This window comes from Cheilinus undulatus, linkage group 21, assembly GCF_018320785.1.
Source record: "Cheilinus undulatus linkage group 21, ASM1832078v1, whole genome shotgun sequence".
Classification (NCBI taxonomy): Eukaryota; Metazoa; Chordata; class Actinopteri; order Labriformes; family Labridae; genus Cheilinus; species Cheilinus undulatus.
Genome location: NC_054885.1, coordinates 3378517 through 3394163, shown reverse-complemented (window position 1 = coordinate 3394163; position 15647 = coordinate 3378517). Strand labels below are relative to the sequence as shown.

General features: G+C 35.0%; 2 protein-coding genes across 6 annotated transcripts in view; one reads left to right on the top strand and one right to left on the bottom strand.

Annotated features, from left to right (window-relative positions):
• LOC121503603 (TANK-binding kinase 1-binding protein 1-like) overlaps positions 1 to 6960 on the top strand; it is a 29431-nt gene extending 22471 nt beyond the window's left edge. For both annotated transcript variants that reach the window (XM_041778084.1, XM_041778083.1), the window contains exons 7-13: positions 14 to 75; positions 159 to 265; positions 671 to 870; positions 1758 to 2039; positions 2184 to 2264; positions 2351 to 2578; positions 5198 to 6960. In XM_041778084.1, coding sequence (XP_041634018.1) covers positions 14 to 75; positions 159 to 265; positions 671 to 870; positions 1758 to 2039; positions 2184 to 2264; positions 2351 to 2578; positions 5198 to 5326 — 1089 coding nt within the window. In that variant the 3' untranslated portion in view covers positions 5327 to 6960. The remainder of the gene's footprint in view (positions 1 to 13; positions 76 to 158; positions 266 to 670; positions 871 to 1757; positions 2040 to 2183; positions 2265 to 2350; positions 2579 to 5197) is intronic.
• A 7697-nt stretch (positions 6961 to 14657) lies between these two features.
• Positions 14658 to 15647, bottom strand: part of LOC121503755 (oxysterol-binding protein-related protein 7-like) — a 33251-nt gene continuing 32261 nt past the window's right edge. For all 4 annotated transcript variants that reach the window (XM_041778301.1, XM_041778302.1, XM_041778303.1 and 1 more), the window contains one exon: positions 14658 to 15549. In XM_041778301.1, coding sequence (XP_041634235.1) covers positions 15438 to 15549 — 112 coding nt within the window. In that variant the 3' untranslated portion in view covers positions 14658 to 15437. The remainder of the gene's footprint in view (positions 15550 to 15647) is intronic.

Below are 15647 nucleotides of genomic sequence, written 5' to 3'. Positions count from 1 at the left end.
AACTGTGCTTCAGTCCCAGGAGTCCCACTGTGAACACTGTGATGTGGAGTGGATAAAGAAAGCTGGAGATGAACAGTGAGTCTAAACTCAAATAGGACGGCCTCTTAACACCAGTTTATCTGTTCTAGTGTGGTGATAGTTGATGTTTTTGATTTCAGGGTGAACCTAGCATTAGCATACACAGAGCTAACGGAGGAGCTGGGTCGAATCAGAAATCTGGCCGTGAAACAGACCGACCTCCTGAGGCACGTCTCACAGGAACCAGGTATGTCTTCTCACCTGGAGTCTTACCCAATCACGACAAAGAACACAATTTAAGACAGTTTTGCAAATTTATTAAAGATAAAATATCTTAAATATCACAGAGGTGTTCAGGCTACTGAGTGTAGCTTAATGAGAATAAAAAATAATTTAAATGACTTAGAAGAAATCGTAGAAATACAAGATTTTTTTTATAATATCAAGGCAAATGTACGAATATTTCACATTTATACATATATAAAATCTATTTACTCTTTTCTTCTCTTTCTGCACTTAACAGTAGACAGTTACAGATGATATTTCATTGATTGTTGGATATGTTAAAAATGGGGGTAGCTGATTGGTTAAATAGAAATCGAAGAAAAAACAAAGGTCTGTATTGATATCAGTCCTCTCTCTCCTCCTCCAGTGTCTCGCCCTCCACCTGCTCCTCAGCGTCTCTCGCCCACCTCCCCCCAGCGCCCCTCTCTCTCCCCTCTCTCTCCTGACAGGCTCCTCCCCACGCCGTCTCCTCCTCTGTCTCCAAACGATGGCCCCGCCTCCTACTCCCATCAGCCAACCAGCAGCCGGCTACGAGCGAAGTTCCAGGGTCGCCGTAGTTACTCAGAGGTGAGAGGAAATTTCCTTTTTTTGATCACGTCACTTTTTTTCATGAAAAATTAACAGCCAAAGTGGAAAATGTGTCTATGATGAACCAGAATAGCCATTATAAGAAATATACAAAATGTCGTTTATCTTGAAAGAAACTGGAGCACAGATTTATGAGCGTTTCTAGTTTTAGATTAGCTTGATTAACCAGTTAGCAAGCTAAATTTTCAGTTAAAACAACAGGGAAAGAAGAACAAAAACCCTGATGAGGGTTTTTAACTATGGATTAATAAGTAGAGGGTGATACCTAGCAAAGTTAGCCAATCAGAAAGAGAGCCAATGCCCTGGAATGCCGAACTTTAAGGTTAAATACAACTGAACATGTGAGGTACGTTCAAAACAATAATCTATGTAAAGTTGTAATCATAAAATAACAGAAAATGCAAAATGTTTATGCCTTTAAGGCGGACAACTTGTTAAAATCAGCTGTAAAGTTGGGCATTATAACATGGGTCCCTATGAGGATTGGCTCACTTTTGGAGCAAGCCCCTAGTGGCTACAAGAGGTACTGCAGTTTTTGGCAATGTTTCCAGCAACTGCTTTGTTTTTATGCTTATTTATGGATTAAACTTAGCCTTTTATCCTTTTAAATGCTCTAAAAAATATATTATAAATGGTGATGGAACTATTTAATTTAATTTTTTAGGAGGAATGCTCTGTGTTTTTCCTGTATCAATAGATCATTTATCATATTTAGAAGATTTACACGTGCTTATGCTGGAGTTCTTCTCATTTTTCTTGCTCTGTTTTTTAAATAAAGTTATTTTCTCATTGTTTTTTAACTATGTCTGCAGTTTTTGTTTATTAAAGATATTTTGCACGCTCTTGACTCCCCCCTTCCTCCGTAGGTCTCTGACCCGTCAGCCGTCCAGAGGCCCCAGGCTCGTCTGTTGAGGGACCCGGTCTCCACCCTCCCCAAACCCCGCTCCCTCCTCGGGGAGGCGCAGGGTTATGGTCAAAGCAAACCTCAGCTCCGGGCCTCTCTGGTTGGACTGGTCAGACCGGCCTCGGCCCATGGAGCTGGGGGCGATCGAGGAGTTGGAGGGGGAGGAGAGAGAGGAGGGGGCAGCAGTCTGAGCAGCAGTCCGCATCACTGCGCTGTGGACCTGGGCTTTCCTCTCAACGCTGAGGTGAGACACAGACGGCTTAAGAAAATTATTTCCTATAAAACATTTAAGAATAGAAACTAGAATTTAATAGAGAAGAAGAATTGTTGAAACGCTTCTGATAGTGTAAAAGCTTCTCTTTATTAACCTCATTATCTGCCCCTTCAGGTTCACCACTTCCGTCACCATGACAACCCTCCTGAGCCCACCCCCCTGGTGACCCCCCCTCAGTCATCTGACGATGAAGAGGTGATGATGATGATTATAGTTTATGTGTCTTATCTTGACACCAAAGCTGTGATATTAACAGTGAAGGTCTGCCTGTCTATTTTCAGGACGTCTGTCCGTATCTGTCGCCGGCCGCCAGCCCGCCCCGGACGCTCGGCGCCATCGGGATCGGCCCATCGTCACCCAGAGAACAGCCTCTGCACCCGTCTTTCCCATCTCCTAGGAAACAGCCCCACCACCCCTCCTTCTCAGCCCCCGAGGGCCCGGCCACCCTCTCCTGCCATCTGCCTCCCTTCATGAACACTGAGCATGCTCAGTCGTGGCCCTCCATCAACGTGAGTAGAAGAAACAGAGAGGATGACATGAAGAGAGCGCAGACTCCCTGCAGCATTTAGGAGGAAATATTTATGAGGCAGACAGAGCAGAGGCATGGAAATATTAGACAAATATGTCATTGTCTTTTACATAACCAGAGCCAAATCCTCTCACAGTGTTTTTCTGCATTTATGTCCTTTATTTAGACACTCAGGTCAGGGATAAACTTTTATGTCCTTTATTTAGACACTCAGGTCACAGATAAACAGTGGTCAGAGTATAAGGACGTTGTGGCTTCTCCTGTCTCATCCATGCATATGTGATATTATAAATAAGATGACATTAAAGAGGAATATTCTAGTCCCATTTAGCAGAATTATTACAGCATCAAACTTGACATACAGTACGTAAATTTCACCTCCAGGGGTTCTCAATCAAAATAGTAACAAAAGAAGACAAGTAGAGCACTCAGCTCTGTCCACCTCAATGGTTTACTTCCTGTTTTGAATCGAGGACTCTGTCCTGTACACCAGCCCTCTTTAAGGCGTGTTATCAATTAGCAAACCACTGTTTTAGTTTTGCTGATAAATTTCACATAATTAGTGAGAACAGCTGTTAAAAGTTCCCATCGCTGCAAGCAATCCCAGAACACTTTGCAAGTAGCTTTCAGCACAAACCAGGAAGGCCCCTTTGAACAGCTTTTCTCCTTCCTTACATGAAATTCATCCATGAAACCGAAACAGTTGTTCACTGTTTAGCAGGAGCGTGATGATTTTTGTATTCATCCCAAATCCTCAAGGTTCGGTGCACATAGTCACAAGACAAATGCGTTTGAATGGAGACAAATCACACATGACACCAGTCTAAGTGGCCGTAACACTTGTAACTGTACGTTAACGGCTATTATACCATGGTCTTGGTGAATACTTGATTCTGATTGGCTCTGGAAGTTCCATTGGTGTCCATTAACTTCTGATATATGGACACCTATGGAACTTCACATGTGGTTCCGGTCAAAAAATCTTTACACTGTTCTGTTCCAAATTAATGCGCAGCAGCAGTTAGACGGTAGGAGTAACCATAGCAACCTGAGACAGTCCTTTTGTCTGAGCAGGGAGTACAGCGTCGGCCTGAGGAGCCTGCAGGCGGCATCAACCACCACTTAACAGACATAAATAAAATGACAGACTCCAGGTTTAAGACTAGTAACCTAAGACGATCTTATCTTCTATATCCGATGTACGTCTTGTTTCCAGGCTCACCTTAACTCTGAGAGGTGAGTGCTGCAAAAAACTCACTTCCCTCCTGTTCTAACTGCTATAAACTATAGTCAGAAGATTTAAATAACATTAACAAAAGAAAAGAAGAAGTTATTATTGCTTTGTAAAGCCAAAGGAAATGCCTCTGATAAACCAACATGATAATATCTGATAAATATTGAAGTGTCTCCAACGGAGGTTCAGCACCTGCACGGCGTGGACAGCTCTGTTTGACCTCTGTGACCTCGTAGTGCAGAAGAAGGTATTATTACAGCTGGTCTGCTAAACATAGTGGATAACTGTTCATGTTAAAGCACAGGTTCATAGTCTGATCAGAGATGACTCCGTCTTGCTCATCTTCATGCGTTTTCATTGATGAATCTGTTCAGAAAGTCCGCTGAGCAGACTAGTTGTTTGTTTCGTTGTGACTTCGTATCTCTGGCCTGTCCTATTTCCTGGAGTACTGAATAACGTTTACATTTCCTAAGAACGTTAGGCATTAATGAAGAGGAAAAAGTAGGCACAACATAACGCATGAAGAAGAGAATTTGCATTCAAAAAAGACCTGATAGTTTCTTCTCCCTCTCCTCAGCATCTCTTTGGTATTAAAAAAAAAAAGCCTCCACAGATACTAACACATTTTTAACTGTGCAGACTTGCAGAAATAGATTATATCAACTACAAGTGTGTATTTAAGTGCTCTGCTCAGGCTCCATCACGTCACATCTCTTGCTTACATAATCACAATTTTGCACAACTAACCACTGCACCAGCAATACACCAACGAGTGTGTGATGGTGTCTCTACTCCTGGAATATCCTGGAGATACAGCAACAGAACGTATCCAGTAAAGCAGCAAATATTTAACAGATGCAATAAGGACAGCGAGTATCCAATGCTGAGAAACGATACCTGATACTTGCGTGCTGTTAGGACGCGGTCTAACAGAGTAAATAAGAACAACAGTAATGGCTTTAATGGTAATAGTGTTAAACCCATATTTCTAAAGTCTTTAAGAACTACATCAACCCTGTACATCCACTTTTTATCTCTTTGTTCTGCTGATGATGCAGAAATTATCTTTAAATACTGTAGCTGAAATAAAAGGAGGCAGATGCATAGAGTTTGGTGTCATCTGCATAAAAACAGATCATAAGAGCCAAAATGGTCTTTAAAGCTCTTTGGGTCCAAGGAAAGCTGCAGTTTATTAAAACCAAAGACCTTTAACACATGATGTTTGTTTGTATCTAACTCCTAATTTGCTTCTTAAATGATCTACCAACTTTTGTACCACAGTTTTGAAAAAATACGTTTTTTATTTCACAAAGATTTTGTGTATTTTTCTGTATTTTGACCCACTTTGTCTTCTTGTGTCCACAGCTATGGATGGAGTCAGAAGAGAGCGCCGTTCGTAGCTGCCCGCTGTGTCAGCTGACTTTCCCGACTGGTTACCCTGACGACGCCCTCATCAAACACATCGACTCCCATCTGGAAAACAGCAAAATCTGACTGTTTATCACACCTGTTTCTCACCTGTTTCCTGAGCTGAATCCAGGAATATTTCGATGATTTGGACTTTTCCTGGTAGAATAACCGTCTTCTGGCTACACAGGATAAATGCTTTTATTAAGGGCCACTTCATCCTCTGTCAGGTTTGATTTGAAAATCAGCCCATTATGGAGTTTTTCTGCCCTCAAACCCAAGAAGTTCAGAAGTTCATTTCCAGTTTACAAGGATGTACGGACATTTTTCTGACAGAGCTCACAAACATATCAACAGATCATCATCTGATAGTATTTTTGACCTAAAAACTTTAACTAGTCTTTAAAATAGTGCTGAAGAAGTAGCACATGTAGTAAAGACCATAGTGTTTTCTCTTCTACTGGTTATGTTGCTGGAGACCGACGATGACATCAGAAGGTCACGCTGTTTTCACGTCCCGACACGGATCGCATGACTAGGATGTCCCAGCAATCATGTTGGACTTTGAGGGATAAAAAAAATATATATTTTCAGAATATTTTTGGAGCTGAAATGAACTGTCATAGGGTAAGATGATTAGCAAATGCTCTCTGATTGGTCGGTCAGCGGACCAATCAGAGAGCCACTAAAGGGTTAAATTTTAGCAGAAATTACTGCCAAACTGTACTTTTGTGTTTCCCATGGCTTGGTGTTTTAAATAGTCTCCAGATTAAAGTAATATCATGAGAAAGTGCATCATAAATAATCATTATATCCAAGTATGTAATTATTACATAACCCATAGCTCATTATTATAGCTAATTAGCTTTAATTATGATGTTTAATATCATTGGAGCTACCAATTAGCAATAGTTTCATAATAATGATCTAAAATAGCTCATATTTATGACATATTCCTTAATGATATAACTTGTAAAATTTAAAAATGTAAACATAAATGGTGTTTTTAGATTTTCATTTCAAGAATTCAACCTTCTCTGGATTTTTCTTGTCAGATTTTCAGCTCCACAGGCTTCCCGTTGTACTAAAAGTACAATAAAGACGAACTTTAGCTTCCAGCAGCTCTGATTAATCTTCCACAACATCTGAGAGACATCTGGACCGAAGAGACGAGGACTCAAGGAGCCGTGGACGGATATTTACCCACTGCAGGAGAATTTTTCGACTCTCGGCTGTTAACGTTACAGGGATGAAAGCCAAACTCGACCACTTCATGAAGCAAAAAACAAATTATTTAATCTACTGAAGCAAAAAATAGTCTTCATTATTCTGCACATGGGTCAAACATGGGATGGATTTACATGTGTGACTCTTGATCTGATGGATTTATCTCTGACGGCTGTTTGGCGCTCAGCTGGGATGGACGAATGTTTCAGAATCACACTGAAGACGCTGAAATGACTCCATACGAGCCTCTGTGTGAATTCAACTCTTTTTTCATTGTTACAGACCTTCAAAAATATTTTAGGTTATCAGTAGCTCCATATTAACAAGAAAATATTGATGACAGTGGATCTTTATGTCCTTTATTGCAGAAACAACGGTGAAGTAGAGCCACTCGAAAGATGAAAATAAAGAGGATCTGTTCATTTTCTGAAATTTAAAAGGTCATAGCTATCTTAAACTGGAGCTAACAGTTGGTGTCTCATAACTTTATAACTGTATGATGTTGTGAATAAATGGCTTTACAAGCTTGATATTTTTTTGGTTCCTAAAGTAAAAATGTGGAAATCTTTAAAATCCAAAATTTCACAAATGTTCTTACAATTCTCAACTCAACAATTCCATTTTTTCCTCTGAAATTTACATTTTATATTCCACAATTTTATTTTATTTTTTTCTCATTTAATTCAAAACATTTCAAACTCAAAATATTTCAATATTTTTCTCAAGAATTTTTTTACAAAAACATTTTCATTTTTTCCCCAGAAATTAATGACTTTTAAACTCCTAAATTTAATGTTATTGCCATTATATTTAAGAATAATTTAACTCCATAATTTCTTTTTCATTAAGCAGAAATTTACATAATTTTAAACAATTTCCAAAATTTTGTTTTTTTTTCATAAATTTATGACATTTACAATTCATTAATTTTATCAGAAATGTTTAAAAGAATTCCACATGAATTTTAGATTCATAATTTCCTTTTTCCTCAGAAATTAATGACTTTTAAACTCCTAAATTTAATATTTTTTCTGAAACATAACTGATATATTTAACTCCACAATTTCTTTTTATTTTCTCAGAAATTTACATAATTTTAAAGAATTTCCAAAATTTCTTTTTTTTTCAGATAAATTTAAGACATTTTTAATTCTTTTTTTTTTCAGAAATATTTTTAATTTTTTCCACATGAATTTTAGATTCATAATTTCATTTTTTTCCCACAGGAATTCATGACTTTTAAACTCTTAAAAGTATTCATGTTTTTTCTGAACCATTAATGATATATTTAACTCCACATTTTCTTTTTTATTTTCTCAGAAATTTACAAAATTTAAACAATTTTTTTTCACATAAATTTTTGACATTTGTAATTCTTTTTTTTTTTCAGAAATGTTTTTGATTTTTTTCCACATAAATTTAAGATAAACAATTTCATTTTTTCAGAAATGCATGACTTTTTGAAAACCACAATTTCAATCTTTTGTCATAACATAAAATTTTAAATTCCACAATTTCATTTTTTTCTTGTAAATTTATGATTTTTTAAAATCCACAGTTTCAATAAATTCTTGACTTTAAAACTCCACAAACTCTGAGTTTGGTTCCTTGTAAATACAGGACTTTTCAATCTAAATATGTTTTTGTTGTTTTCTTAAAGATTTTATTTTTTTCCTTGAAAATTAACAGATCCTCTGTATTTTTTCTGGGTGGTTCTTATATCTTTGAAAAACACCTGAAAATATTAAAAGTTTAATGAATGTTTTAAAGTCTTTTCAGTGACTTAACGGTGAGCTGAATTACATTAAATCAAACATATTTGATTTAAAGTTAGATTATTCTCTGAAGACATTGGTAGTTTTCTGAAGAAAATCTAAATATAAGGACAGGGATATTAGCTTGATGCTAACAGATTTAGCATTACTTAGCATAGCATTGGAACAGTTTCAGCTGACATTATGAAATAAAACATCTTTGATTGACCATTTATATAAAAAGTTTTCTAATTTAAAAAGGTAAATCTGGTTTCTGAGGTCCTCAGATGTGTCACCAACATTACTGCATTCTTCTTCTTTGTTATTCAGTATCAGTTAGCATGTAGCTTTTAATAGCTACCATCTGGTAGTAGTGCTACGTTCCAACAAAACTGTTTAAAATAATGAAAAAAAAATTCAATGAGAGAATAGTTGCATGAAATCTTCAGTTTTTATGAATAAAAGACTTTGATAACTAAGATTATTTCCCATTCCTACTCTAAGTCAACAAAGTCGACATTTTATTTGATTTCATGTTCAGCTAATGCTAACAAAGCTAACGTTAGCAGCCGGTTGCGTTAGCTAACGTAGGGTGTCTGATCTTTAGTCAAACGTTGAGTTTGGCTCTAAATATTTATCAGAATCACGCTGGATTTTACTGATGTATGGTCCAGCTATCCTCTAATAGTTTTATAAAACTGAGCAAAAGCAAAAGAAAGGCGTAAATCTGTTTCAGTAAAAATGCTAGTAAGTGGTGCTTCGCTGATGTTAGCTGCTGATCAGAAATCAGTCCTTTTTTGGCTCTAAATATTTTTCAGTATCACTCTGGATTTTACTGATTTATAGTCCAATAATTATCTAATAGTTTTATATTAAAAAAAAAAAGACACAGAAAAGAAAAATGCGTAAATCTGTATCAGTAATGCTGCTAGCTAGTAAGTGGTCATCGCTAATGTTAGCTGTGGTTGTGCTGAAGCTAACTGTAAACAAATATGTTGTTATCTTGAAATATTTCCACTCATCAGGACTTTTACTGTCTGCCATTTTAATTTGAGGTCATTTAACAGCGTAGGAAACAGGCTAACTTCTAGCTGTCGGTGATGTTAGCTAGTAGAAAAAATCATAAAAAGAAAGAAAATGGTGTTCAAGTGCCGATGCACCGATGTAAATAGAATCATGTGTGTACAATATTTCACAAACTGAACTAATATATTGTACATAAAGAACAAATAAACTGAGTGAGGGCTAAAACATAAAAAATCTTCAGGATCTTCACCGATGAGTTTCCCAAAACAGGACTGTCAAGATTTTGTTTTTATTTGGCTAATGTGTTCCTCTGTGTTCATTAGCATCAAAGCTAACATTGTCTTAGCTCAGTTTTCAGCCCTATGAGTTCAAACTGGTCCTTAAAAAGTGTTTTTATCTATTCATTTTATTCTTTTATTTTCTTTTTGCAGCTTTACTCGTGACTATTGTGACACTGTCATTGAACTGTTTTCTTAGAAAGTCCAAAGGGCTGAAAAAACAAAGAATCAGAGAGAGGATGTCGTCAAACTGCCAACACAAATACTGTCTGTATTCAAAACTGCTTCCTCGCCTCTGAGACTCGCTGTGTGGTATGATCCACTCTCTGTGCTGCTTTCAGCAGAATCATTCAGTCCAGCTGCTTTTGTTTCCTAGATTAATGATTCATAATGAGGCTAAATGTAAATCATAAAGGTCACTACAGTCAACTAGAGTTAGGAAAACTCTCTAGAGCTGGTTGAACTTCAGCACTATAAGTTTCCACTCCAAACTTTCCTTATCCCCTTAAATTTATGACACTTTGAATTCTACAATTGCCATTTATTTCTCAAAAAACATTGTAAACTTTACAATTTCTTTTAGCCCATCATAAATTTGACCTTTTTTTTAACTCCAACATTTTTTTTCAAAAATTTCCATTTTTTTCTGTGAAACTGACATTCCAAAATTTAACCACTATAAAATATTTTTCCTAAAATGTAGATTTTTTCCCCCCGCAAAAATTTAAATTTTAAGTTCCACATTTCCATTTTTTTTAAGTAAATGTACATTTTTTATCTGAAATTTGAACTCAATGAAATTAAAAAAAAGGACTTTCACATCTCAAAAATGTCCTTTGTTTCACAAAAATTAAAAATATTTTAAACTCTCAAAAGCGTACTTCTAGTAAACTCCACAATTCAATTTTTTTCTTATTAATTTACAACTCATTAATTCCAAAATTGTATTTTCCCTTCTGAAATGTATATTTTAGATTCAACTTTTTATTTTTTCCTTCATAAATCTATACCATTTTAATGAATTTTAAATGAACAAATTATGAATTGTTAATTTTTTTTCTCATTAATTTATATTTCCACAAATTCCATATATTTCTCATAAATTTGCTATTTTTAAATTCCACAATATATTTTATCTTATACATTTAAGACTTTTTACTCTACAATTGAATTTTTTTAAATCGATGTTGGACTTTTAGATCTCAAAAATGTCCTCTTTGAATTTAGAACATTTTAAATTCCACAAATCCATTTATCTCTCAAAAACATACTTTTTGTTAAACTCCACAATTTTTATTTTTTTCTTATAAATTTACAACTCATTAATTCCAAAATCGTATTTTCCCTTGTAAAATCATAATTCAAATTCAGTATTTTAATTTTTTTCCTTCATAAATTTACAGCATTTTAAATGACAACATTGTAATTTTTTTCTCATGAATTTATAGTTTCACATTTTCCAAAAATTTCTCATAAATTTACTATTTTTAGACTCCACAATTAATTTTTTTTTTTTATATACATTTCAGACTTTTTATTCTACAATTTAATTTTTTGAATTAAATTTTTGACTTTTGGATCTCCTCTTTGTTTCTCAAAAATTTAGAATATTTTCAATTCCACAATAACATTTATTCCTCAAAAATGTACTTCAATATTTAAATTATTTTCCTTCACTAATTTACAGCATTTTAAAGGACAAAATTTTAATTGTTTCTTCATGAATTGATCAAATTCTAAATTCTACAGTTTCCATAAATTTCTCATAAATTTGCTTTTTTTTTTTTTACTTAACACAATTTATTTGTTTTATTTTAAATTTAAGACTTTTCACCCTAGAATTATTTTTTATTATTTTTTTTTGCACCTGTGATCCCGAGTTTTGGTTTACTCTGGATCACAGTGACAGTCAGTAAATAAGTTGGTTTAAATGGTTGCTAATGCTGCCCGGTCTTCAGTCCTTATTTCACAGGTTAACCTCCACATTCCTGTGCTGAACGTCTTCACTCACTCATATGAGAATATCCTGACAGAGCTCAGCACATCTTTACTCATTTTCTAGATGAAATATTTCTAAACTTGCTGTTTCTGAGGGGCTATCAGTGCTATCAGCCTACTGTTGTTTACATGTAGAAACATAGCCATAGCCTTAAACGCAGCTACAGTTTAGACGGAGTGTTTGACCAGGACTGAGAGCCTGAACCAATAAAAAATATCAGAATTAGTTTCATAGACTGGTATTAGAACTACAGAGAAAATGTCTCAGAGGCAGGTCTGCATACAGCCGTAGTGTGTGGATAAACTGTGCAGAAAAAAACCTACTGAAAACAGAAGAATTGTAATAAAACACCTGAAATAGACGCCTGTAAAACCACACAACCTCTGTCTCTTATTCCATAAAAATATTTTGCATGAACTATAAAAAATAAGGTTCTGCTGCCACATAAACAGTCAAACTTGCTCTCTAAGGCGACACCAGACTGCTGGATTTGTTTTCATAGTTCAGGTGTTCCAGGAGGAAACTGTCAGATTGTCTGCTTGATGTTCGGGACGTTTCGCTGATTTAAAACAGGAATATCTTTATTTTATTTCAGTTATTCTACATGATCATTTTACTGTTAGAGACTGACTTATATAGCATTATTCTGTCTCACTGTGTGTTTCTTAACTTCACTGATATTTACTCTAAAAAATGTTTTTATGCAATTGTTTTCTTTTAGCAGAGGATTTGAATGCAGCCAGCAGGAGGCGCTGTTCTCCGTTCCACCTCCTGTTTTCATGAATACCTCACTGTAACTTCACTGTTTACATCAGACAGAGAGCAGGCTGGGAGCTTTTATAAACCACAGGGACGGGGACTGGATCTGTAAATGATGTTCAGTAAGAAAGATGAATAAAGACTGACATTAAATCTACAATCCTCTACTCGTCTGTTTACAGAGGTCTGCTACTGAGTCCTTCAGCATGATCGTCAGTTTTCACCTCCTTCTCCCAGCATACAGCTGCATGTCAGAAAACATAGAATATAATCAAAATATACAGATTTTTCTGGTTTCATGAAGTGAAACTTTCATTCTAGAGACATTTTTTTAATTCTACAATTGCCATTTATTTCTCAAAAAACATTTTAAACTTCCCAATTTCATTTTTCCCTTCATAAATTTGACTTTTTTTGTAACTCCAACCATTTTTTTTTCTAAAAGTTTCCATTTTTTTCTGAGAAACTGAAATTTCAAATTCAACCTCTGTGAAGTATTCTTCCTCTAAACTGTATATTTGTTCCCTGCATAAATTTACATTTTAAGTTCCACATTTCCATTTTTAAATAAATGCACATTTTTTTTTAAATCTGAAATTTGAACCAAATTTGATTTTTTAGAAATAAATGTTGTACTTTTACATCTCAAATGTTCCTTCTTTGTTTCACAAAAATTCAGAACATTTTAAATTCCACAATTTAATTTATTTCTCAAAAACATACTTTTTGTAAAACTCCACAATTTATTTTTCTATAAAATTTACAACTTATTAATTCCAAAATTGTATTTTCCCCTCTGAAATTTATATTTTAAATTCAACTTTTTTTCCTTCATTAATTTACAGAATTTTAAATAACAAAATTGTAATATTTTCTCATTCATTTATAATTCCACAATTTCCAAAAAATTCTCATAAATTTGCTGTTTTGAATTTAGAATTAATGGAAATTTAACTTTTTAAAGATAACTACATGGAAAATAATGAAGTTTGACATATGATTTATGACATTCAGTTTTTGAGATGCACCTTAATTTTCTTCATTCAAACTCCAAATGTCTATTACATTTTTTGTTCTTCCACCACTTTTAAAAATGCTGTTTGGATTTGTTGTAAATTTAGGACTTCATAAACTCAAAAATGCTTTTTTTTTTCTTGAAAATCGGTGGATTCTTTAGATTTTAGAGTGCTCTTTATTCATGGTCATACCATGTTACTGTCTTTTATACACTAATGACATTACAGCAGTAGAAAACAGTTTTTAACTGGATAAATTAATCAAATTGCAGTTTTTATTCGATTATATTAAGAGCCTATTTCTCCTTTCATATGAAAACAGTTTAAATCAAACTCATGCAGCCTTCAGTGTTAGAGGATGCTCCATTAAAGCTAGCCGTCTTCTATGTCAGTGATTCTCAACCTTTTAAGCCCACTCATAACCACTCTTATAAGAGAAACAAATCTTTTTAGTTCATTTGTGCAGCAACTCTTAAAAAAGGTTAATCCTTTTATTTAGAACAGAATTAAAATACATTAAAAATAGCTAAAATGGGTTTATAATGGCAAAAAAATGGAGGGAAAGGTGGTGAAGTTGGAGTTTAATAGTAGCAGAAATGGGTTAGAAATGCCAAAAATAAGACAAAAGTGGCAAAAAATAACCAAAAATGGCAAAACGGGCATATTAAGAGGTAAAAGGGGATTAAGAAAGGCATTTAAGTAGCAAAAATAGGTGGAAATTTGGTGAAATGGGATGAAAAATTGATATAAACTGGCAAAAAAGTGTTAGCTTAGGCAAAAATAGTCAGAAACTGGCAATAATGGGCATATTGAATTATGAAATGTGGCGTAAGAAGTGATAAAGAGGGGTTCATAGTGGCAATAATGTGTCAACAGAGTCAACAATAGGCAGAGAGTGGCAGGATTTGGTTTAAAAGTGGCAAAAACAGGCAGGAAAGTGGTGAAAGGGTTTAAAACTGACATAAAAATGGGTTTTAAGTGGCAAAAATGTGTTAAAGTTGGCAAAATGGGTGGGGGAAAAAGTGATGACAACGGGTAAATATCTGACTAAATTGTTGTTAAGTGGCAACAGTGTGGATTAAAAAAATATTCCTAGTTTTTTAAGGCATCTGGAGACCCCCTCTCAGTGTCTCACGACCCCCAGTGGGGTCTCGACCCCAACGTTGAGAACAACTGTTCTATGTGATATTCAAAAACAACCTCTGCAATTCCTTTTCTTCATTTAAAGTTTTTCTTTTTTAATCCACATTAAACTTTAGCCTAACCAAGCCCTTTGTAGTAAAATATTCCTGGAGTAAGTCCCGACTAAAACCTGAGCTAACAGGAAATTAAGGGTTTAAAAAGGAAAAACACGACATGGATGGTCGAATCTTTTATTTGAAACAAAAACATGAAGAAAAAACATTTTAACAGTCGTCTCTTTTCCTTAATAAAACCATGTGTTGAAACATCGATAAAAATACGTCATCGCATCAACTGAGAGCAGAAGAGATCATTTGAAGTCCGTCAGTCTTTAAATTCTTCCTAATCTTTATAAACTCGTGATTTTAAAACGTCTGACAGGATTATTACAACAAACCGACGCAGTGCCACATAAAATACAAAGTGACTTTACAAATACGTTTATACATAAAGACCCTCTGAGAAAGACGCACCAGTTCACCCTAAAACAACAGAAATAACCCAGAATAAAAGCTTTCATCTGTTCTAATCCCTCAGCAGGAAAAAAAAAGAGCCTGAATAAAATATTTAACATAAAGTTAAAACACAATCTTACATTTGTCCCTCATGAGGGGAGTCTAACGTAACCAGGGCGTGATTCTACCCTCTCATTTCCTCCATGGCTGTGATAAAAAATGAAGATTTCTTTAATGATTTTAGGTTAAAACTGTGGTTCGAGGTCGATGAAAGGCTGGAAAGACATCCGGCTTCATCTGAATCAGTCTTCATTTGTTCTTTAGCGGCATCTCACCTCTACATCTCTAATCAGAGGTTCATTTATGCTTCTGTGAGCCTTTTCCTCTACTGACAGCTGAATCTTTGCACTGATTACAGTAAAAACAGAGTATAGTTGATCATACAGAGGGGTTGTCTTCATATTATACATATGATTAGTTTCTATTTAAAGTGTCTTCAGCCTCAGCACCACAGGTCCAGGTTTTCTGTGTTAGCGAAGCCCGGATCTTTGCGAATGTTCCAGTAGGTTCCGTTATAGAGCCAGACTTCTCTGCCGGCTTCATCCACAGATTTACTGAAATAAAATAAAGAGCTGGTTAGTGATCAGACTGAACGATGATCGTTCCTTAAAACAAGATGCCGACGTTACAGAAGATCGTTTGGTTTAGGAGC